Genomic DNA, 23,520 nt, shown 5'->3' with positions numbered 1-23,520 from the left:
AAGAATAGCAGGGATGGGAGATCATGAATAACTTGGAGGGGATGAAGTCATCAAAGACAGAATCAAGGGGGCACTTGAGCAGGTTGACAACTGGAGTCATGTCATGACAGGTAGAATCCCAAGTAGAGGGGGTTGGGAATTAGAGATGTGTTGAGAAGCATGATGATAGTGAGATTGGAGTTGGGCAGGGAAATGTGGATGGTGTGGAAGATTAGGAATTGATCCAGATTGCCTTGTCAGAACTGTTTGCAACCTTGGTGTCATATTTGATCCTGAAATGAACTTCTGACCACACATCCACGGCATATCTAAGATCAGCTATTTCCACCTCTGCAACATCATCCAACTCCGCCCCTGCTTCAGCTCATCTGCTGCTGAAACCCTTTTCCATGCCTTTGTTACCTCTAGACTTGACTATTCCAATGCACTCCTGGCTGGGCTCCCACATTCTACCCTACATAAGCTTGAGGGCATCCAAAACTTGGCTGCCCTGTCCTAACTTGCACCCATCGCCCCTGTGCTCGATGACCTACATTCGCTTCTGGTTAATCAATGCCTCGATTTCAAAATACTCATCCTGGTTTTCAAATCCCTCCATGGCCTCCCCCTTCCCTATCTATGTAATCTCCTCCAGTCCTACAACCTCCCGAAATGTCTGCGTTCCTCTAATTCTGCCCTGTCGAGCAACCCTGATTATAATCGCTCAACTATTGGTGGCCGTGCCTTCAGCTGCCTAGGCCCTAAGCTCTGGAATTCACTGCATAAATCTCTCTGTCTCACTACCTCTCTCTCCTCCTTTATGACACTCCTTAAGACCTACCTCTTTGACCAAGCTTTTGGTTATCTGCCCTAATTTCTTCTTATGTGGCTCAGTGTCACATTTTTTGTCCCATAATACTCCTGTGAAGCGCCTTGGGACGCTTTATGTTAAAGGCGCTATATAAATACAAGTTGTTGTTTGTCAATGATCAATTAGTCTGCATGTTTACAGATCTTGCTAATGTGCCCAAAAATGTCTTACCATAGAACCACCAATACCAATATTTTCCTGCTTGTCATAAATCAGCCTTTTGGCCCAAGAAATGTTAAATTCAATTCAAATTATTTGTATTATCCTTGTCTTTATTTCCATGCCTAAGGTATTTCCATGCCGTGTGCAAAACAAAAGTTTAGGGACAAAGTCATACATGACTGTATAGGCCTGCAATGGGAAAAACATATTGCTTTCACACCTTCTCTGATTATATAAAAGATGACAGACTGGACAACAAGCACCGTCCTCTATGAGCCATTTATCTTTGTCTTTGCCAACATTTTCATTCAGAGGTACCCAATAAACCCCCTATCCGCGTAGCTTGTTTTGGTTCCTCCAGTGGCACTATAAAGTTGTCTACAACAATCCTATTACCATTGGCAGCAACCTTGTAATGTAATAAGGTATCAAGATTTTGACTTCTAGCACCAATGTCAGCGCCACTACCTTTCTCTCTGTGTGCTTGCGCTGGGAAAATTAAAATAGGCAAGAAAAGAATCATAGAAATTGTAGTAGGTTGGAAACCAACTGTGCCAGCACGGGCCGAAATTTTGGCTTCCCAAAATAATAGCGCAGGCAGTATTTTGGTGCTGCCTGCTAATTTAAATTAGCGCACATTAAAATCTGGAGCGCAACACTGGTTTTCAGGCAGTCGTCTCAGCAGGAGGCCCAATGTAGCGAGGCCGTAGCATCCCTGGAGCAAGAGTAGCGTTGTCTTAATGTTTGTCTGTCATTTTAGTAAGTGATGTTGGTCCCTTAAAGGGATACTGCTTTCTAAAAGTCATTTAAAAATAGGCAGTCTTTAGCCCTTCTGGCTCAACTAGCTTCTGAATCTTTTAAATTCCCAAATGACAATCTTCAGCTCTTAAAGCTGAACTGCCTTCCACACGTTTATAAAAAATGAAGGTAAAAGTGCTTCAGCACCAACACAAATGGCTTAACAAGGCAGGGAAGTTGCACCCAGGGTCTCGCACGCAGCACTCCAGCTTTGTGAACAGTGGAAGGGAGGTTCTCTACACGCAGGGGTCAGGAGGCTCTCTAGAAAGAATGATATGGGACCACATCACTGAGGCCATCACTGCCAGCAGTGTCACCCCCACGGCCTGGCTCCAGTGCCCAAAGAAGCTTCATGACCTCAGACCAGTGGTTAAGGCCAGTGAATGCATCTTCAAAAGCCATCTCCTACCAACTGCACTATTGGCCTCACATACTGTTCATGGCACGACCTCAGCTACTCCATCACTCACTTACCAACAATCTGTACCAAACACGAGGCACACTTTATATTCCTAGCTTCACCTCACCACTTTGGAGGAGACGGTGCTGGCAATTCTTGGCAGGGGCATGGCTGAGCCCTTGGCCAGCGGCGGGGCCGAAAGGATACAAGATGCTGGTATCCTCTTACATGATCCTCCTTCTCACATCCCATTTTCCCCTCATTCCACAATATCTTCTGATTTACAAGGTGCATTTGGTGTAAGCATGCACCTTTTGCTTTCCTGTCCTCTTCTCGCTACAACTCTATCCTTGTGCCTTCCTCATTTTACACACCCAAGAAAAGCAGCCTGCCCAGCCCATGGTTGACCAAGAAGAGGGAGAGGAGAGTGAAGAAGAAGAAACAACGTCACTCGATTTGACACCCCCAGCCACCAACTCCTCAAGGTCATCCTGCAAGGCCATCTGCTGTCTCCCTCACTGGTACCACAGGTGGATAATTCTATCCTGGATATCTCGGTTAGAAAATGGTTGTCTGGGTTGCTTCCTCCTCTTTGGCTTCCTCCTTTTCCCTCTGGGCATGGATGCAGGAAATCTGACATAAAAGCGAAAATGCTGGAAATATTCAGCTGATCAGGCAGCATCTCGAACTGAGATGTTAACTCTGTTTCTCTCTCAATGGATGCTGCCTGACCTGCTGAGCTTTTCCAGCATTTTCTGTCTTCTCACAGATCTTCCTTTACCATCTGAAGCTTTGTAAGCATCTAGCAGCACTCCCTTTAGAAACGTTTAACATTTATCGCACCAAGCCACTACTTCAATAAAATATTTTTTTTTCAAGTCAAAAAGCTTAAATCCAAACTCGACTGAAAGGTGTGTGAGTCCCTTAAGATGCCCTGACAGCGTCTCTGCAGGGCTGCTTTTCTGAGCGTGCTTAGGACCCGATGTTAAACAGAGTCAAGATTTGCAGACCTGGTGTCAAGTTGGCGGACGTCATGCTCTGCTCATTTACATTTCAGGGGCCAGTGCTGTCAACAGCAGCGCTATGGCCGTTACAAAAATGGCGGCTGCCTTGTCCCGCGCAAGTTTTTTCCAGCAACTCAGCAGTAACGGCTGCCGCACATGTACCAAATTTCTAAGCTATATAGTGTAGGATCACCGGCCAAATAGGAGGTAAAATATGAGAACGAAAATTGTGGGAATGGTGCAATTCTGGTGAGAAAGTATTAAAGGATTAGCTGCGTATTGCTTAGATTGTTGCGCTATTTCTATTTGAAGCACTTGTGTTACGTGTTTTGGCTCTCAGTATGCTGGTGGCAACACTGAAATAACTGTGGAGTGGTCCAAAAGTTTCAATCACAACCTCTAATTTTCTGGATGATGATCTTCCCTGATGTCGCGGAAAGGGGCATACAGCTGGTATGCTGGGTGGGCTGAGCTCTCAGCCTGTACATGGCCAAGAAATTATGGCCAAAAGGTTCCAGAACTGCTGCCAGCAGCCAGTACTAGGTCACGAGTGGCATGAGGTAACTTGTGCCCCTCCCTGAGGTGGTGCTGCATGCTGTCAAAGACCCTGGCGCCACCCTTTTTATATTACGGTACTGCTGATGGAGTAGTGTCAGAGGTCAGAGGCAGACTGACGGGATGATAGTCTCCTCTCTCTTGACAGCTGTTGAGATCCTGAATGAAATGAGCTCTGGCAGTCTGAACCTCCGTTCCTGTAGGTTTTGGGTTTGCAGTTCCAAACTGCCTATAATTGGAAACAGATTGGCACAAAGTTGTGAATCTGACTCTGAGCCAACAAGAATGCTGACGTGGGAAATGGAAATGTCGCACTGGTGCAGCAGTCGGTGCTTTTGTGAGATTGAAGCTCAAATACACATTTGGGGCAAATTAGTGAACGCTTTAATCTGCATTGAACCATACTAAATGTGTCAAGTGCTTGATGCAGAAAAATGACTGAAAAAGCATTTTATTTTTCAGCACTGATATTCCTCACCTTTATGGGAAGAAAAATTAATTTAATTTTAAAAATGAATACTAAATGAAGTCCTTACTACTCGGGGGATCAAGGGGTATGGCGAGAAAGCAGGAAGGGGGTACTGAGGTTTCATGTTCAGCCATGAACTCATTGAATGGCGGTGCAGGCTAGAAGGGCTGAATGGCCTGCTCCTGCACCTATTTTCTATGTTTCTATGTTTCTAAAATCCCAGCAGTTCTGATTGGCTTAAAAATAATCAGTAATTTCAACCGTTGTGGCAACAAAAAATATATTAACAATAAATGGGCCAGATTTTCCTGGGGACTTGTGCCATTGTAGTGATGCATCTAAGGCCTACACAGAATGAGAAGGTTATAGCCGTTCATCGCCAAAATCATCAATGTGGGAAAATCTGGAACGATATTTTCTCAGGCTTTTTTGATAAGACGTCTGTAACAATCAATATGTTAATGTGCTACGAACCCAGATCAAAGTGAATCCTGAAGAGCAACCATTAACATAAATGCTTATAGGTAAAGTGTGCAAGGCTGCGCTCCAGGTTCAAGCATGGAATGTAGCTCTCCTTATTTTTCTCGAGGGAAATTTTAGTCACTGGAGAATTGGGTGCAATGACTCCGCACAGGGTTCTCTGACTTGCACTGCCATGGAGCGAGGCACCATGCTGGGAGCAGAGGCTTGCAAAGTTTAGCATAATAGGTATAATTCTGTAACTTGGTGTTTCCTTTCTCAATTTCTCTGGATTTTAATTTCAATGAATGGATCAGAAGCTCCCTTCAAGTGTTGCTTCTTGTTGCAAACACGGGATCGAGGAATCTGCCATTGTATGTCCTGTTGTGTATGACTAGTTTCTTAAGAGGACAAGGGGTAGAAATTGCCCTCTGCCGGAAAGGGGCCACATGTACCCTTTTTTTGAAGTGTTCTGGCCGCTGGATGTGGCAGCCCCTCGGGGTATTTTTTCCAGTGGGGCGGAAGGAAATCATAATGGGGGCAGAAGTGGGAGTGGTGCGCAATGGCCGTCACTAGCGGGGCAGAAGTGGGGGCAGGACAGTGTGTCTGCAACTTTGTCATCAGCGCCACGCTGATGACATCATCACGCAGGTGCATCACAATGTCCCTCCCCTTCAGTTAAAGGGGAGGGCCGCTGCGAACTCTGCAGAATTTTAAGTTAGGTCCACTGGGCCACCAGGGAGGGTTTCGGCTGGACCAGGGGCCTGGCACCCAAGAGGGCATGCCAGGCTGCCTGTTGGCGGCCCGGCCGAACACATAGGCATAATTGTCGGGTGCCCGCTCCGTTCCTGAGGAAAGGCAAATTTTAAAATGGTGGCCCCTTCACAGAGAGTCGGTGGCCATTCCACGCCGCCCAATGGCCACTGTTTTCTGGCAGTCAGAGGTCTTATTGAAAGGGCCAATTTCGCCCCCCAAGATGCTTGGCGGCAAATATGTATATCCTGAAAAGACTAACTTGCTCCCGATAACTAATGGTCACTATAGTGTGTGGATACTAACCAACATCAGGTACTTGAACAAACGTAAGGTGCAGTTGTGGGTTGTGCTCTTTGTATTCAGGATAGTTTTCAGGATCAATATGTTTTAGAACCAACAAAGGAACATGTCATACAGGTATAACGTCTCAAATCCGGCTGTCCGAAAATCGAATTGTCCGAAAAACAGACATTTGAGAAAATCCCATTTGATAATCAGTGGTCCGGAATCCAGAATTATTGTCCAAATACTGGCGAGCCAGACTAGTTATCGGCTTCGGGGATGCGAAGGATCCTCTTTGGAGAAATTCCGAAAACCGGCTTTTGCAAGGCCTCACCAGGTTCGTGCGCACTTTGTGGAATTTTCAGGCCATAGATCCGAAATACGAAAAAATCCGAAAACCGGCATAGTCTCAGTCTCGAGGTTGCCGGATTTGAGATGTTGTACCTGTATTCGAGTCAGTGATGAGTAACGAACTAGAATTAGTTAAACATCTGATAGTAAGGGAACAGTTTGCAAATAGTGATCATAATCTGATTACATTTGACATTGGGTTTGATGGTGAGAAGGGAGAGTCACAAAACCGTGGTTTTAAATTAAAGTTAGGCAAATTTCAAAGGGATGAGAAATAAAGTGACCACAGTAAACTGGGCTAAACTATTAATGGGTAAACTTACAGACAAACGGTGGCAAAGATTCAAAGAAGTACTTGGTACAATACAAAGCCACCAAGAGACAAAAGTTCAATCTGTGCAGTTTAACAATCATCGTCAACAAAGACTTGGATTTATATAGCACCTTTCATGACTTCAGCACATCCCAAAGTGCTTTACAGCCAATGAAGTACTTTTGAAGTGTAGTCTGTTGTAATGATATGAAAGAATAGGCTTGCAAAAAAGCAAGAAAAAGTGGAAATCCAGCAGACTGTGAGAGCTGTAAAAAGCAACAAAAGAATAGTAGGCTTGAGGGACCGTATGGCCCCGACTCCTGCTCCTAATTCCTTATCTTTTAATACTATGGGCTCAATTTTCCCCAGTTATCTGCGGCATTTTTTTGGCATGCGCCGCTTTTTTTGGCGTAAATTAAAATAACCAATTTTCCCCACAGTTTCTACGCCAGCGTAACTCGATTAGGAACGTTTTTTTTAGATTAGTATTTTTTTGCGTCATGAGGGCGTAATCTGATGTCTGCGCCGGTTTTTCAGATTTAAGCAAGTTTGGCCAACTTACAGTTTTCCAAGGATGTAACCACTCCCAAGAAACCTTCTGGGCACTTAAAAAAAACCAGTGCACATCAGAAAATCGGTGCAGAAAGACGCCACTGTTTTTAGATGAAGTTTTGGAGGGAGACAAGAAGACAAAGAATATGCATCATGAAGCTTCATTTTTTCAAAGTCAAAAGAGAGAAAATGGAAGTCTAATGCAATTCTTTAATTTTTGATTTATTTGGAATTATCACGCCACCACCGAACGTCTCCTCACCGGGCTCGAGGGTCAGCACATCGGGCGACAGAATCGCTCCCTCGCCCGGACACAGGCTCAGGGCTCGGCTTCAAAAGAAGCCCGGCAGGGGGGTGGAAGCCGAACTGAAGGGATGAGAACCCTTAGACATACAGCAACTTCAAAAGAATCCCTGGGCGGGGGGGCGGGGGTGGAGGACGCCGAGCCCCTGTGTCCGGGCGAGGGAGCGATTTTGCCTGCTGACCCTCTAGCCCGGTGAGGAGAGGTTCGGTCGTTGGTGGGGTGGTACTTTGAAAAAAATCAAAAATTAAAGAATTGCATTCGACTTTGTTGCCCCAAATGTCTTTATTGAATGCCTAGCTTCCCGTTCTAAGCAAACCTATTGCGCATGCGCAGATCTGGGTGTGGTCCATACTAGGGCGTCAACCTTGGGGAGAGAGAGAGAACGGAAAGAAGATTTGAGTGCTCTGTACTGCTGTTTTGAGCTTCTTGCAAAGCTACAATTTAATTATGGGGGCAATACTGACAATGCCATACCTCATGCAAGTCTTCTGCATGATGGTGCTGCGGATGAGAAGACTGATTAGACATCATCGCATGAGGAACCTCAGAGCACGTAGGATAATGGGCAGGAGGCCTTACCCACGTCGGGTATTTTGAGACAGGCGATCATACCTGCACCTGAATGATGCAGACTGTGTGAGAAGGTTGCGTTCCCTCAAAGAAGTTGTAACGGAGATCTGTGAGTTACTAAAAGCAGACCTGCAACCTAGAAGCGTCAGGAGGACTGCTTTGTCAGTTGAAGTAAAGGTTATAGTTGCACTTTCATTTTATCCATCTGGATCATTCCAGGCCACAACTGGGCATGTGTGCGCCATTTCTCAACATGCAACACACATCTGCATTCGGCAGGTGACTGCTGCACTATATGCCCGGAGGAATGACTACATAAAGTTCCCCATGACTGCCCAGGCAATGTGTGACAGTTGTGGGCTTCTCCCAGATTACTGGCTTCCCAAAGATACAGGGCTGCATTGATTGCACCCACATCGCCTTGCGAGTGCACCTTTGGAGGATTCCGAGATGTATAGGAACAGAAAAGGCTTCCACTCCGTGAATGTGCAGCTCGTTTGACGACATGCATCGCAACATGGCAGTTGATGCGAGATAGCCTGGGAGCACCCATGATGCGTTCATCCTTCGCGAGAGCGCTATATCTGTCATGTTTCGGCAGCAGCCAGAACGGCAGAGCTGGCTACTGGGAGACCAAGGGTACGGCTTCGTCACCTGGCTCATGATGCCCCTACGCATAACCCAGATGGAAGCTGACCGGGAATACAACATGTTGCACATTGCGACGTACAGCATAATAGAGAGGACCACTGGCATCTTGAAGCAGCGTTTCCAATGCCTGGACCATTCCGGAGGCTACTTGCAATACTGCCCTGAGATTGTCGGTCAGTTCACTGTTGTGTGCTGCAGGCTGCATAACTTAGCCGTCATGAGGCAGCAGCAGCTGGTAGTGGAAGGCTGAGGTGAGAGTGGCTGATAATGAGGAGGAAGATGCAGATGACGAGGAGGAGGAGGAAGTCATGCAACTACTTGAACCCGGAGTACGACGGAGGAGGAGGACAGGCTGTCGTGCCCCATTAACGATTGCTTGAGCCTTGCGCCAGCAGCTCATCCTGAAGGCTCAGCGGCAACTATTCCAAATGGACCATGTTTACTGTTTGGACCGGTTCCGTAATATTGTGTTGTATAAATAATGGAAATGATTCTTCTTTAGTTCAAAAAGTTGTGTGAGTAATGGAACAAATAATGGAAATGATTCGGTTAAAATTTAAAATATATTTTATTCAAAAGTTTAACACTTGTTTGTACTTAACTTTAATAAAAATATTCTTGTATCAAACTTTAAATTTTTCAATTAAGATCACTTCCAAACTTTAAAACTTGTAAATTTACATCACTTATAAAAAAACTTTTAATTTGAGAACAACAGTAGCAACATTAATAACAACAGCAGCAACAAAGAAAGGCTGCATGCATCTCCTCCCCTTATTCTAAGACCGCCCTCTGCACTTGGCCTTGGTGACTTCACCCCTGCCTGCAGCATTTCTCGAGTTGATACCAAACTTATTCTTTCGAGCATCTCGGGTAATGCGCACTTCTTGATGGGGGGATGGGTGGGTGATAATGTGGAAGGCCCGGCTTGGGCCTCTCAGAGGTTGGTCTCAGTATTGGAGTGGGAGTGGCAGTTGATTCCATCAATGGCTGCAGGATCTGGACATGTTCACTTATTGCAGCAGCTAACTCTGACATTCCCTCCCTCATGTGCCCGGACAGGTTTCCATTTCTCGTGACAGTTTTGTTACATCTCCCGACAGTCCCAATACCTCATCACCCACCCCGCTGATAGTGTCCAGAAGTGATCGCGTAAGGTCAATGCTCTCCGCACTCATTGCAATCATACACCTGTTAGATCCTGCACCTCAGAAGAGTGCTGTTGGGCTCACCTTCCCCTCCTCACCCTGAGTATGGCTCGCTGCATCCCACTGGGACCTGCAGCCTCGGACGGTGCGGCCCTGGGTGTAGCTCATTGCAGTCCACTGTGACTCGCAGCCTCGGATGGTGGGACCCTTGGTGTGCCTTGCAGCACCCCACTGTGAAACCGTGGGATGTCCCAACACTCGTACCACTCAGGAAAGGGGCTGGCACCTCAATGGGTGCCACCTGCACCTCCTCCAAAGTGCGTATAACAGTGGGGCCTTCATCCATCACCTCCTCCTCCCCCTCACCCCATGCTCTTGGTCTGGAAGATGGGATTGGAAGATGCTCTCCTCATCAGGCTCGTCCGAGTCTGAATAATCTTTTGCATCGGCTTCAGCCTCATCAGGGTTGGCCTCAAGTTCTGCAAAATATAACAGAACAGACAAATGTTTAGCAGCAGAGGAGCAGACAGAGTGGCATGAGTGGGCTCACACAGCGCAGGCAGCAGGTTCGTTTGAAGGACCACGATGAATGATAGCACGTTGCATCAACCGAAGCGTAGCTGACGGAGACATCCCCATGAACCGCAGCATGGCTAGCCCGCGCAGTACTTTAATTTTAGCAAAGCCAGACTGTGGAATTTGCAGGACTTACCCTCTCCCTCGAATGTGGGCCCAGCTTGTACAGTGGTGGTTGTTTTTCTCCAAGCAGGACCCATCAGAGCAGCGACTCTGTCTTGCAATTGTATCAGTGGGTGCAGATTTGCCGGGCCTCCTCCTGTTCGAGTTCTTTCCCTTTTGTTGTGTGCCACCTTCCTCTGCAAAGATGAAAATTAACTTTTTAGAGAGGGTGTCTTTCTGTTGGGTGTGACATACAGATGGTCACATTTACAATTGCAATTCCAGTGAATAAATGAAAATATTGCTTACACTAACTACTTGACCAAGGTCCTGCCACTTCTTTTTGTACTGGCCTCCAGACCTCGGGTTGGTAACCATTGCACCTGCAAGTTGGTTCCAGTGTTTCTTCATTTCTTTTGGTGAAACTTTTATGCGACCTCTGGTGTCCAGCTCATGCTATCAGGCCTCAGTTACAGTAACTAGTGCCTCTACTTCCTCTTGTGAGAAATTCTTGGTCCTTGAGCCACATTGCATATTGAAGCTCCGATTTTTCCACTGATTCACACAACTCGCTCTTTAAAAATGGCCGAATGCAGACCAGGAGGTGTACTGGGCATGCACGCCCATACCAGTCACGTAAAAAACATCATTTATTTTCTGCACATGTGCAATAGGTGGGGGGGGGGGGGCATAGTTTTTTCGGCACAGATATTAGGCTCCACCCCCCGAAGCTAAAGGACAGGCTGCGCGGTGCCAATTTCAAAAATGAGAACAGGGAAATTTGCAAGTTATTTTGTTGAAGTAGTCGGGGCCAAAAAAAACGGGCATAACTCTTGAAATACGCCAAAAAATGGCACTGGTGAAAATTGAGCCCAAAGAAAGTACTAAGAGGTGCAAAAGAGGAAAATGAAAAAAAATTGCTTGGAATATTGAAGTTAACAGTGGAGATTTTTATGAATATATTAAGAGAAAGTGAGTGATAATGGGGAATGTGGGCCCATTAAAGACAAATGCAGCACAAAGAAATGGCAAACTTATTAAATGATTACTTTGTATCATTTAATCAGTAGAGGAAGCGGACAGTATACAATGGTACAAGGGAACAAAAATAAGTCAAAGGAAGGAACTTATTGGATTTAATATAAGTTTTTTTTAAATGGTAATGGTGAAAATAATGGGACTTAAGATAGAAAAATCTTCAGGATCTGATGCATCAATGGGAGAATTATGAGATCATCCACTTTGGATCCAAGAAAGATGAATCGGAATATTTCCTTCATTGCGAGAGATGAGGAACTGTGGAGGGGGAACAAGATTTAGGTATCCATGTGCATAAATCACTAAAAGCTAGTGCACAGATACAAAAAGTAATCAAAAAGGCTAATGGAATGTTGGTCTTTATCTCAAGGGTGTTTGAAATTAAAAGTGAGAAAGTGATGCTTCAGTTGTACAGAGCGTTTGTCAGACCCCATCTGGAGTATTATGTTCAGAAGCACTTTGTTGCACAAAAAGTGTGGAAATCTGGAATTTTTCCCCCCAAAATGCTGTGGATGCTGGGACAATGGACATTTTCTAGACTGGGATTGCTAGATTTTTTGTTCGTTAAAAGTAATAAGAGATTTTGATTGCAGGCAGTTAAATGGAGTTGAGATACAGATCAGCCATGATCTAACTTAATGGTGAAATAGGCTCAAGGAACTGAATGGTCTACTCGTGTACCTATGTTTTCTATGTTTTGAGGAATTCCTAAACATAGGAACATTCCTAAACATTCCTAATTTATATTCAGATTCAGCAAAGGTATGTTATGGTTACGAGAATGTAAAATTTTTGCACAGAACGTGGTGTCTATAGAAAACCCACAGATACATAAGGCTAGAATTGCCATAAAACCCACCACCGTTGGATTGCCGCCCAAAAGATTGCTAAGATTCTTAAATTAATGCCGGCGAAAAATTGCACAAAAAAAGGAAAAAATACTGCCCACCGAGAGAATGGATCTTGCACGTAGATTCTCGGCGGCTAAACGTGATCCAGGGCAAATTGGACGGTTCTTAATCAAAATGGGCGATAATTACTCAAATTTAGACCGAGGCTGCAGTTGGGCCTAGGGAAGGGGGAAAACACACACAATATTTTTTCCAAGAAATAAAAATAAGAAGACTTTCTCAAGACCCTTTTTAACTTAATCGCTGTAAAAGAATTTTAAAAGAATTATAAAAAACCCTTTAACTTACCTTTCTTTGCAGGGCTACTTATCTACCTCCCAGCTCTGGTTGCTTTTCATGGGCGTTTTTTCGATCTTATCTACGGGTCACCGTTGAGCCCAAGCTTGGGCAGTAGCAGTTTTTTCGGCGGTGCATGTCGGCAGTACGCTCCCCAGCGATATTTTGAAACTGCCGGCGGATCTCTTTGTAAAATGGAGTGGAAATTTTTGTGGGATTGTTTTCCGCCGAAAACTAGCAGTACCGCCGAGAAAACTACCAGAAATAGAGTGGAAATTCTGGCCCATAATGAGTGATCTTTATTTCCACTCCGATTACCAGACAGTAAATAGTAGGATCATCAAATCACTGGTAGGCAGAAACTTTTCTATCTGTGAAGGCAACATGAAAAAAGAATACTCATTTAAAGTGACAGTTTGACTTGGTCACAATCTCGCCTCTCAGTCATAAGTTTGTGGGTTCTGGCTCCATGCCTGAATTTAAGCACATAATCTAAACTTGCACTCCGGTGCACTGCATTGTGGGAATTGGTATCCTTTATACAAGATGTGGCCTAAAATTCATACCACGGCTTGTGTGGTCTGAAGCATATTGGAAAAAATAACACATTACTAATGTTGAGATTAATACTGTGTTTTATATTTAAGAGGGCCAATGGATTCTGTAGAACTTAATATATGAATCCAACATCTTTACTTCTAGTCATGGCTGGGGAAAACCATCATGTTTACACATGGGGAAAAAGTGTCTGCTGTCTGCCCTGAGTACTTCAACCGTCTTGTAAGCTGCTACATTAAGCCTGGCTAACAAAATCTGAATTAAAACAAAGTGCAAGTTAAAATCAATATGCACAAATATTGTGCAGATCTCCAGTCGTCTGGTTCAACCCTTGCCACTGGATAAAGGCCTAGCTCTGTTGAGCCCGTGTGGTGGCTGATGTGCAATGGTCACCACACATTAAAAAAATCCACGCACAGGCATCTTCCAACCCCTCAATTGGAGTTCAGGACTGGAACATCGGGTCCTTCATGAAACATCTGTGAACTCTTGTGGAAGCAAGTCATCCTCGTTCGAGGGACTGCCTATGATGATGGGTATGTGTAAATATTTGTATGCAAATGCTCGAAAGTGGGCATGTGCACATGCATAGATACACAGTGCTTGTATACTTGTACTCAATTGTGGACATTTGCTGTGTTGGACTGGGAACTTTAACGTATATCTGTTCCATAGGATGCTGGATGCTACTGAAAATGGGAGAATTTTTTTGCCCCCCTTACATCCTTTGCCGTGATGAAGATAAAAAATAAATCTTAAAATTGAGGTTTTGCAGACTCTGGGGGTTTGATCCAGCAGAATAAGCAGCTGCTATGTGAATGGCCAGTACCTAAGAGAATTTACTATCCATTTTTAGCGTCAAGCCAGGAGATCCCGCGAGATGAGGCTACTGGTCCAAAAGAGCAAAGGAGTTGGGTTACCAGCACTTTCTTTAAATAAGTAACTCTTTTTAAAATGGATAATGTAAGTCATGTCTGCACATGCTAGGAACTTGATTAGGTAATCTGACAAGACCAATCAGAAGCTAAAAATTCAGGTTGCCGGACTAATGATAGGGCAACTCTTGATTGCCCAACAATTTCCATTATACATTGGGGTGGTGGGGCAGGGGAGGTTGATCCATTCCATTGTCGCAAATAATTGAAGTACCATCATAGTTTGGAGATTGTGCCAAAGTCGGCATTTCAGTAAAGAATAATAACTGGAATCCATTGAACTGGAGCTCAGAGGGACTCATAAACAGGGGAGATGATCAGAAGTTATGACACTTGAAAGCCAGTATCTGATAAGTACAAAATAAAACTATGTTGTTGATATTTTCAACTTGTTAATACTCAAAATCTTTGATCCCAAGAGGGATCAGGGCCTCAGAAGCACATCCTGCTTCTTGAGATGCAGGTAGGAATGTTTTGATCTCACATCAAAGGCACAGTGTTCTGAAGAGGTGTTAATGGGTATCTATTTCACATATCTATTCTTTTCATATACTGCACAATTTCAGAAAAAGATATCAAAAACTGAGCAAGATACCATGCCACTATTTGAAGAACAGAAGACATTTAAGGGCTTTTTGAATTTTGTATGTTTCTGATTTCTTTACTTCAGTAATTTCACTGACCAGTATTCTCATTATAAGATTAAAATAATGATTGTAAAGTTACATGTCAATAGGATTCATACATTAGTATCCATTTGATCACTTCTCTCACGTTTGCTTTGTCACCCCTCCTCATTTTTTCCACTACGGCTTGTCATTCAGTTACCTCTGAAACCTTAGGATATTTTTCTACATTAAAAGCACTATTTAAAAGCAATTTGTTGTTGTGGCAACATGTTAGAAGAGGTAGCTTCTTTGTATATAAACATGGACACCAGTGACTCTCCATTAATATATCAGTTAGTAATGTATGACCTCGTGATGTCGTTCACTCTTAGTTATTTTGGACTTAAGTCTTAGATCCCTGCTGCTGGATCTTAAGACATTAGTCATACTTCAATCAAGAATTTTGAATTTAGATATTAAAAATTTAATTTATTCATTTAGCTGTACAGGATGCTTTTTCACTCTGTTAGGAGGTTATCAGTTACACATTCATGAAAGGAAAATAAAAAGTGCTGTCAAGCAAATCGTCTAGCAGCTGAAATAGAAATGATAGATTAATCTAATGCTGACCTTCATTAGAGTGTAGCTGATCTTGGATGGGCTTGGGAGCAGGGATACGGACATAAATCTGCAGGTTTTCTGGCACACTCCTCCTGTAGATCCGCAAAAAGTAGGCTGAGACCCAGTTACAACGGCTCCTGGCCAACCCGAGGAGTTTCCACATGGGTTGTTGGGCAGAGGGGAAGGGGAGCCTCTGCCTGCCCCAAACAAGGCCACTGGGAGAAGAGGAGGTGTGGTTAGGGGTGATGACAAGTAGTCTGGGAGTTTCCTTCACTCTGACCTGGTGGAACATCAGTAGCTGGTGCTCCAATTGAGTCCCAGCCTATTAGCTGTCAAAATGGCAGTTTTGGGGCCTGGGTCATGGGACCCTGAAGAATTTAATGATTTGAGGCAGATTTTTCAACCCTTCGAGGATGTATCTGTGATGGGATCCAGCACCCCACTGCAAAGCCAGCACAATTTGCTGTATTTTGTTGCCTCCTTTGACAGGCAGGTGCCCTAGCCATGCCGCTTGTGGCATGGGCACCCAGCAGACATATTTAAATAACATGGCCTCCTCCTGACCCTGATAACTTTGGTGAGGTCAGTGCTGGAGGTCACTGGTTAGCGGACCCATGCGTATATGACAGACTTATAGAGCCATTGATTTTCGGTCGCAGGATCTTTTTGTGGCTCAAGGCAAAGCCTTTGTCTGGTAGCTATCATTTGCTTTCTCACTCAGTGGAGATATTTAGCAATGATGGAAGTGGGTCTGGCCAGGTCTTGCTTACCTTTGCCAAAACTACTATTGTAGGATCATCCTGGAGAGCAAAGAACTCCCACGTCTGGAACATTGCTCATCTTCATTCCAACATAAATCAATCTGTTGCTAAGACACTCATCTATGCACCTGTCATCTCCAGATTTGACTATTCCAATGATCACCTGGCCGTACTCCCAACCTCCATCTTCCAGAAACTGCAGTTCATCCAAAATTACACTGCCAGTATTCTATCCAGCATCAAGTCCCACTTACCCATCCGCTCTGTGCTTTTTGACTTACATTGGCCCAATGCTACAGATCTCCCTACTGAATTCTCTATTGCTGTAACTCTGGCCTTTTGTTCTTCACCCCCCACCTCTGCCTTCGCCCCACTATTGATGGCACTGCCTTCAGCCACTTCTGGAATTCTCTCCTCTGAATTTCTCCACATCTTCGCCACTCTCGTTTTTTCTTTTAGACCCTCAATAATACAATCACCTCTTTGAACAAGCTTTTGGTGTGTACCCCCCACCCCTCCACCCGACCGCCCCCCCCTCCCCCGCCGTAATATCTCTTTCTTCGGCTTGATGCTCACATTTTGCTTCTACCTCTGTGAAGTGTCTTGGGATAATTTTTGATGTGAACAGCACTATATAAACCGAAGTTGTTGTGCCGGAACTGAGTGGCTCTAAACAATATCTCATATATAACTTGCTTATAAACACCCCAGAATTAAGATGAATGGGAACAAAATTGAGTTTTTCATGTTTTTCTTTTTCAGATATGGAAAGATAGTATCGACAAAGGCCATCCTAGACAAAAACACCAACCAGTGCAAAGGTATTTATAAAGTGTCACATTGTATCAACTTTGTGTGTATATTTATGTTCCTTCTGAGAGTGAGCTGTGCTCTTTTGAAGGGATTTTTGGAGGTTTTCTCCCTTCCGCTTCTTTTTGAGCTTCCTGTTCCTTTCTGTAGCTAAGAGGAGAAATGGTGGGCGACTGTGTTATTGGGAAACATGACAGCTGGTGACTCTCTTTCTGGTCATCTCTCTCTCCATGTAGATGAAAGTCTTTCATATCAACCCACATGACTGCAAAGTTGAGATTGGGAGTTCAACATGTAAGCATATACCTGGGGTGAGGTGGTGGGGGAGGAGCAAATCACTTGCTTCGCTTCACTCCGTGGTACCTTCACTATCTTTGGTTGTGGTGCAAGTTTTCCAGATGCGTATTTAGATGCTGCATGACAGCAGTTGTTAAGTCACATTTTACAACAGGTACATTAAAAATAATGATCAGCATTGTATAGAAAATTATTATGTTCATTAGAATAAGCTAGCTCTGTCTGCTGGAAAATGGATGCTGAAAATCAGCAACATTTTCCTTCAAATAGTGGCACTCTTGATCCAGTCATTCTAAGGCTGAAAATGAGAAGCCAATGAGGTAGAAATTCACCTCCGCCGGAAACGGGTCACACCTACCGTTTTTCCTGTGTTTTCATTGCCGAGGTGTATATGGTAGCCTCTTGCGCGAAATTCAGCTCTTGATCTTTTTTCTCAAGCGGAGCAGAAGTCGGTTGTAATGGGGGCAGAAATGAGAGCAAAAGATCGGTCATGAGAGTGGTGGAAGTCGGAGCGTAGCGCTGATGATGTCATCACACTGGTGCATCACCACATCTCTCCCCTTCACTTAAACGGGAGCTCTGCGATTATTTTAGTTATGCCCACTGGGGCACCAGGCAGGGTTTTGTCTGGGTCAGCGGCCTGGCACCCAAAAGGGGATGCCAGACTGCCTGTTGGCAGCTTGGCTGAACCCGGGGGCATAATTGTCAGGTTGACCTGGCAGTCGGCCGACAAATAAAATAAGATGGCTGCCCCGACAGTGCGCCCTCCCCTTAATGGCGGTCGCACTGCCATTTCGCACACACTGCAAACACAGTGCACTGACAGAAAAAACAGTCGGGGGCACCGCGTGGCGGCCGCAAGATATTTTTACTTGAATTTTGCTTGCGATGGGGGAGATAGGCGGTGCGCGCTTTGATGATGCACTTAGGAGGGTTCGGCGGCAGTGGGGCGAAGTGAGACCGCCGGAAAAACCACCAGCGAGAATTTTGCGAGCAGCGGCCATTCGACCAAACAGCGGTGGCCATTTGATATCGCCGCATGGCCGCTGCTTTCTGGCGGTAACAGGCCTTATTGGGAGGCTGAATTTCAGCCCCAACCTCTTTAGTGAATCAAAGCAATCCGTCACCCATTTGAATACTACAGCTGCTGTATTAGGCTGAAAGACTAAAGGTTATATTCAATCATATTGGTAGAGCAAAGCTAGTCCAGATATGCTTAGCAGTTTCATTAATTCACATTCAAATCTTGGTTTAACTGAAAGCATGCTGTTTTCTGTAGGCCGCTATGATGCTTATTGTCTTTTGTCTAAAAATGTATTTTGTTATACCTCTACTGTAGAAGGAAAGAAGAAATATCTGGCCTAGTAACAATGTATGTTCTAGATAGAATTTGAACAGTACTATGGCTTTCTCCTGTCCTATGTGTCAGAAACTTATAGGGCTGCAGTTCTGGAATTCCTGGGGGCAAGATTTTTGTTGCTTAAAGGGAAATAACACTTAAAAATATATTTGTTTTACTGGCTGGTGAAATGTTATAGGATGTTTTTGTCTGATCTTATCAGTGCTTATTATGTTCTTAAATTGGAAAATTTCCAATTGCTTCTAACTCTTCCCTAAATAAAATAATACATGCAGACCTATGGTTTGTTATTGGAAGTCATTTTATGGCCACATACTGAAAAATGGCAATGCCATCAGAGAGGCCAGGTAATGCCATCAGAAAATTGGGCAATGCCAATTCTGCATATTTGAATGTTTTCCCAACACATTCAGCAAATTTACATTGGTTAATTTTGACTTTAGGTGACGGTATAAAACGGGCAATATTGGTCCAGATGGCCATTATATATCTCTCCCGACTTCAATGGAAATGAAAATTGGGAGAGATGTATAACAGGCAGCTGAATCAACATCGCCCATTTTAGACGAACACCCACAGTCACAATTATCCCCACAGTATCTGTTTCAGTCACTCCACCAATTCATTTTCTAGTGCTGTCATCAGCACTGAATGTTAAAATGGCAGCAAACTATTTCTGTTTCTCCTTTTTAAAGGAGTGATTCCCTTTCAGTCAAATCAATGCTTTTTACTTTAACATACAGGTTGAGTTTAGTCATTATTTCAGCACACATTAGGTGCATTTGCTCATTGCAATGTTTCAAATTTTCACTTTGTACGGTGAATGCATCAGCATGATTATATGTTCAAAAAGCAAATTGCTGCATTAGTATGCTGCATCAGAGTTCCCAAATGATGTGAAAATCAATGTCATTAAAGTATGTTCAGATTTAAATTGTTATCAAGACACATTGGCCCCATTATTTCCTCGGGGCCCAGAAGAGAGTGGGCGGGAGGATTTTTGGAAAGGAAACCCGGAAGTAAGGATTTCCTAGATGTCCTGCAGAAATTAGCTGCAGGACGTCTTTTACATTTTTACAACCGGTTTTCCACCCAACAACCAGCCAGATTGACAGGCTGGCTGCCTGTCAGGCTGGAAAGCAGCCAGGGGTGTGCGAATTGGATGATCGGATAGGTGGGGGTCGGCCGAATGCGGGGTCTGATCGTGTGGAGGTTAGCTTGTTGGGCCTGGGGGGATTGCTCTTGGCCCACTAACAGTGCAATAAAGGCACTTTACCTCATGGATCCGGCACATTTCACCTCCTTTTACCTGCCGGGTTTCCCGAGGCACAGCACTCCTGGCCTCCATTTAAAAAAAATTAAAATCTAGTTTAAATGGAGGCACACGGACGCCTTAAAAGAGTTTAGTGACCGACCCGCCTCCTGAGAGCGGGTTAATTGCCTGTCCCCCCAACCCGTCTCCATCAAAACCGAAAGTGGGCAGGTTTGGGGTCAGCATTGAGAATTAAAACATTTTTATCTTCCCACCTGCCCTCAACCCACCCATCCCTGGGGATTAAAATTCCTCCATTGATCTCTAAAGTTTATATACAGTTATTTCTCTTTTTCCTCCATAATAAATGCATGTAACTTAGTTTATATCACTATATCACAATATCTTATGTGTACATCCATTTGATTTGCAGTCTCTCATTCACAAAAAAAGAATAGAGGCACTGGAGATGGTGCAGAGATTTACAAGGATGATATCAGTAATGCGAGCGTATGCATATCAGGAAAGAATGTACAGGCTGGGTCTCTTTTCTCTTGAAAAAAAAAGGCTGAGAGGGTGATGTAATAGAGGTCTTTAAAATTATGTAAGGTTTTGATAGAGTGGATATAGTGTGAATGTTTCCACTTGTGGGGAAGAGCATAACTAGAGGCCATCAATATAAGATAGTCACCAAAAAATCCAATAGGGAATTCAGAAGAAAATTCTTTACCCAAAGAGTGATGAGAATGTGGAACTTTCTACCACAGGGAATGGTTGAAGTGAAAGTATAGATCCATTTAAGGGGAGGCTAGACAAGCATATGAGGGAGAAGAGAATAGAGAGTTTTGCTAATAGATTTAGATGAGGAAAGACGGGAGAAGGCTTGAGTAGAGCATAGAGTGGTTGGGCCGAGTGGCCTATTTCTGTGTCGTATATCCTATGTAATCTCTGTCAGACATCAGGGAGCTTGCATTTATTATTAGTTGAATAAACTTTAAGCTGATTGGAGAGTATTTCATTTCACTCAGTTCGTGGCTGGATTGCTCCTCAGTTTGGAGGGGGTGGTGATTTGTTTGGAGTTTCAGGATGAGTTCACAAGGGAAAATCTGATTTTTTTTTAATGCACTATTTTACTAAAGGAAAGATCCACTTATTGTACCATTTGGTTTGCTGAGCAGCCATTTAAATACGTGTATGCTGATGAAGGCTCTTTGCATTGTCCCTTGCCACTTAGGAGAAAAATTTTCTTTCCAGGACATTGGGGCTAGAAATTGGCCTCCTTTGTGCCTCCTGTTATCACCTCCAGGGGGGGGGGGCGATAAAGGGGCACTAACAACTTACTGACCGGGTGCGGCAAGAGTACTAACGCTCGCTAAATTTCCCTGGAGGTTTGCGGCGGCGGTGACCCATAGCACTACAATCTCCTGCGCCTAGAGATTGTAATGTCATCAGAACTTCGGTTCCACTCCCAGCGACAGCTGCAGGAGGTGTTCATCGAGAGGCCGGGTGCTTCGGGGGCACTATTTAAAGGAGATGATGGTTGCGGGGGAGAATTTTTTTTTTGATGATTGTCTTGGGCCACGATCGATTAGCCCTGACTCTGTTTCAGTGCTTGGGGCTGATCGTCACGGTTCGTGGCTGCGGTCGGTGATGAGGTACCTCGTTTAATTGCAGAGCCTGCAGTGCTGGCCCTTCCCTTTAAGGGAGGGAAGGAGCCTCTGATCCCGGCAGCGCTGCCCTCGACATTGGACAGTGCTGCACCGCTACCGCTGCTCCTACCGACTTTAGCACTCAAAGGGAAGTGGTAGCACTTGTTTTAGTGCTCCACTTCCTTCTTAGAGCTCTAAATCGGAAGTTCGCGGTGGAGTCCCTCGCGTAGTGCCTGGCGAAAGATTTGCACTACCGCAAAAGTTATCGCCCCAAGCGGGGCGCTAGGCAATTTCTCCCCCAAGGGGTTTACATTTCTTGATTGAATGGACTTTGAGCTTTTGAAGGTGATTTGGGGAATGGTTATTTTAAATAAGAAAGATAACCAACATTTACAAATGTTTTATGGAGGCAAGGAGTGGGGGGAGACTGCAGCTCGCTGTCACATAATATTATGGGTCATATAACGTGATCCACATAACCTCACAACACCACCTACAGGTACAGTTCCATTAGAATGTTTCAGCCATTCACCATTTTTAATATATATATTTGACACAATTTGGGGTGTGTCAAAAGGCTGTGACATACCTCAGTGCTGAGGTGATAATGGTGAAGCTTAAATGATTTATCAGCATCATCTCAACCCTTAGATAGGCTGATGTCTTGAAACAGACTCCAGACTTTGAAAAAATTATATCATATATATAGAAGTGTTTTGACTTTCTGTCTTTATTTCTACCTCCATAAGATCGCTCGTCTCCGCCCTTGCCTCAGCTCATCCGCCTCCCACATTCTACCCCACATAAACTAGAGGTGATCCAAAACTCAGCTGCTCGTGGCCTAACTCGCACCAAGTCCCACTCACCCATCACCCCTGTGCTCACTGACCTAAATTAGCTTCTGGTTAGGCCACGCTTCAATTTCAAAATTCTCATCCTTATTTTCAAATCCCTCCATGGTCTTGCCATGTAATCTTCTCCAGCCCACAACCCCCCCGAAATGTCTGCGTTCCTCTAATTCTTCCTTCTTGAGCATCCCTAATTATAATCGTTCAACCATTGGTGGCCATGCCTTCTGTTGCCTAGGCCCCAAGCTCTGGAACTCCCTGCCTAAACCTCTCCGCCTCTCTACTTCTTTTTCCTCCTTCAAGATACTCTTGGACCAAGGTTTTGGTCAACTGCACTAATTTCTACTTGTGCGGCTCAGTGTCAAATTTTTATTGCATAATACTGCTGTGAAGTGCCTTGGGACGTTTCACTAAGTTAAAGGCACTATGTAAATACAAGTTGTTGTTGTTATCCATGTTCTTTTATGAATTTTGTTTTTTTTATTTTGTGTTCTCGTGCTTATGCATCACATGATTAAGCTAGAGGATGACTCCGAGGGTCCTTATATGCAGATACAGGAGTTTACCACAATGTCTGTATATTGTAATGTGTTAAAAATTAAAATGCATAAGCAGTTATGATATACGATAAAAACTGTTAGGAGAATATAATGGCTGCCAAGTAGTTTGCCCTTGTAAAAATGGCACTTATATGACTTACCTTGTTACCACATTTTATAGTTTTTTTGAAAGGAATGGAGATATACCTGATAAATTTACATCTGCCCTCCCGGCACAGCTGTTTTCCTTCACTCACGTATATTTGTAGTTTAGTTCGAAACTCATCTACATTTCCATCAAGTTAGAGATGCACTTCTAATGCTCTTGGTACCTTTCCAAGGAAAGCTGAAATGCTGCCATGCAGATGTCTTTAGCTTTGACATTGAATTCGGCATCACATTCTGTTGTTGTCCTACAAACACTGCACTCTTTAAGATATAGGCACTCTTTGAAAGTATCTAAAGGGGACAGTTTAATCCTAAAGCATGATTTACATAATGGAAGTTTTACAGTATAATACTCAGAAAAATTAGTTGGTGACTTCTGAAGTATTAAGAAAACTAGAATTGTTTTAACTTGTCTTAAATCATTGTTCACTGGTGTTCCTTACAGAAAGAAAGACTTACATTTATATACCGCCTTTCACAACCTTAGGATGTATCAAAGGACTTTACAGCCAATTAAGTACTTTTGAACTGCAGTTATTGTGTCTGTAAGCACTCTAGTAATGACTCCATGAGGCAAGGTATTGTAC

General features: G+C 44.0%; 1 protein-coding gene across 9 annotated transcripts in view; it reads left to right on the top strand.

Annotated features, from left to right (window-relative positions):
• The window catches only part of rbms3 (RNA binding motif, single stranded interacting protein), an 858,736-nt gene that overhangs the window by 277,098 nt on the left and 558,118 nt on the right, over window positions 1-23,520 (top strand). For all 9 annotated transcript variants that reach the window (XM_070880858.1, XM_070880857.1, XM_070880852.1 and 6 more), the window contains one exon: window positions 16,773-16,831. In XM_070880858.1, coding sequence (XP_070736959.1) covers window positions 16,773-16,831 — 59 coding nt within the window. The remainder of the gene's footprint in view (window positions 1-16,772; window positions 16,832-23,520) is intronic.

This window comes from Pristiophorus japonicus, chromosome 5, assembly GCF_044704955.1.
Source record: "Pristiophorus japonicus isolate sPriJap1 chromosome 5, sPriJap1.hap1, whole genome shotgun sequence".
Classification (NCBI taxonomy): Eukaryota; Metazoa; Chordata; class Chondrichthyes; family Pristiophoridae; genus Pristiophorus; species Pristiophorus japonicus.
Note: the sequence above shows the minus strand (reverse complement) of the source record. Positions and strands in the feature narration are given on the sequence as shown.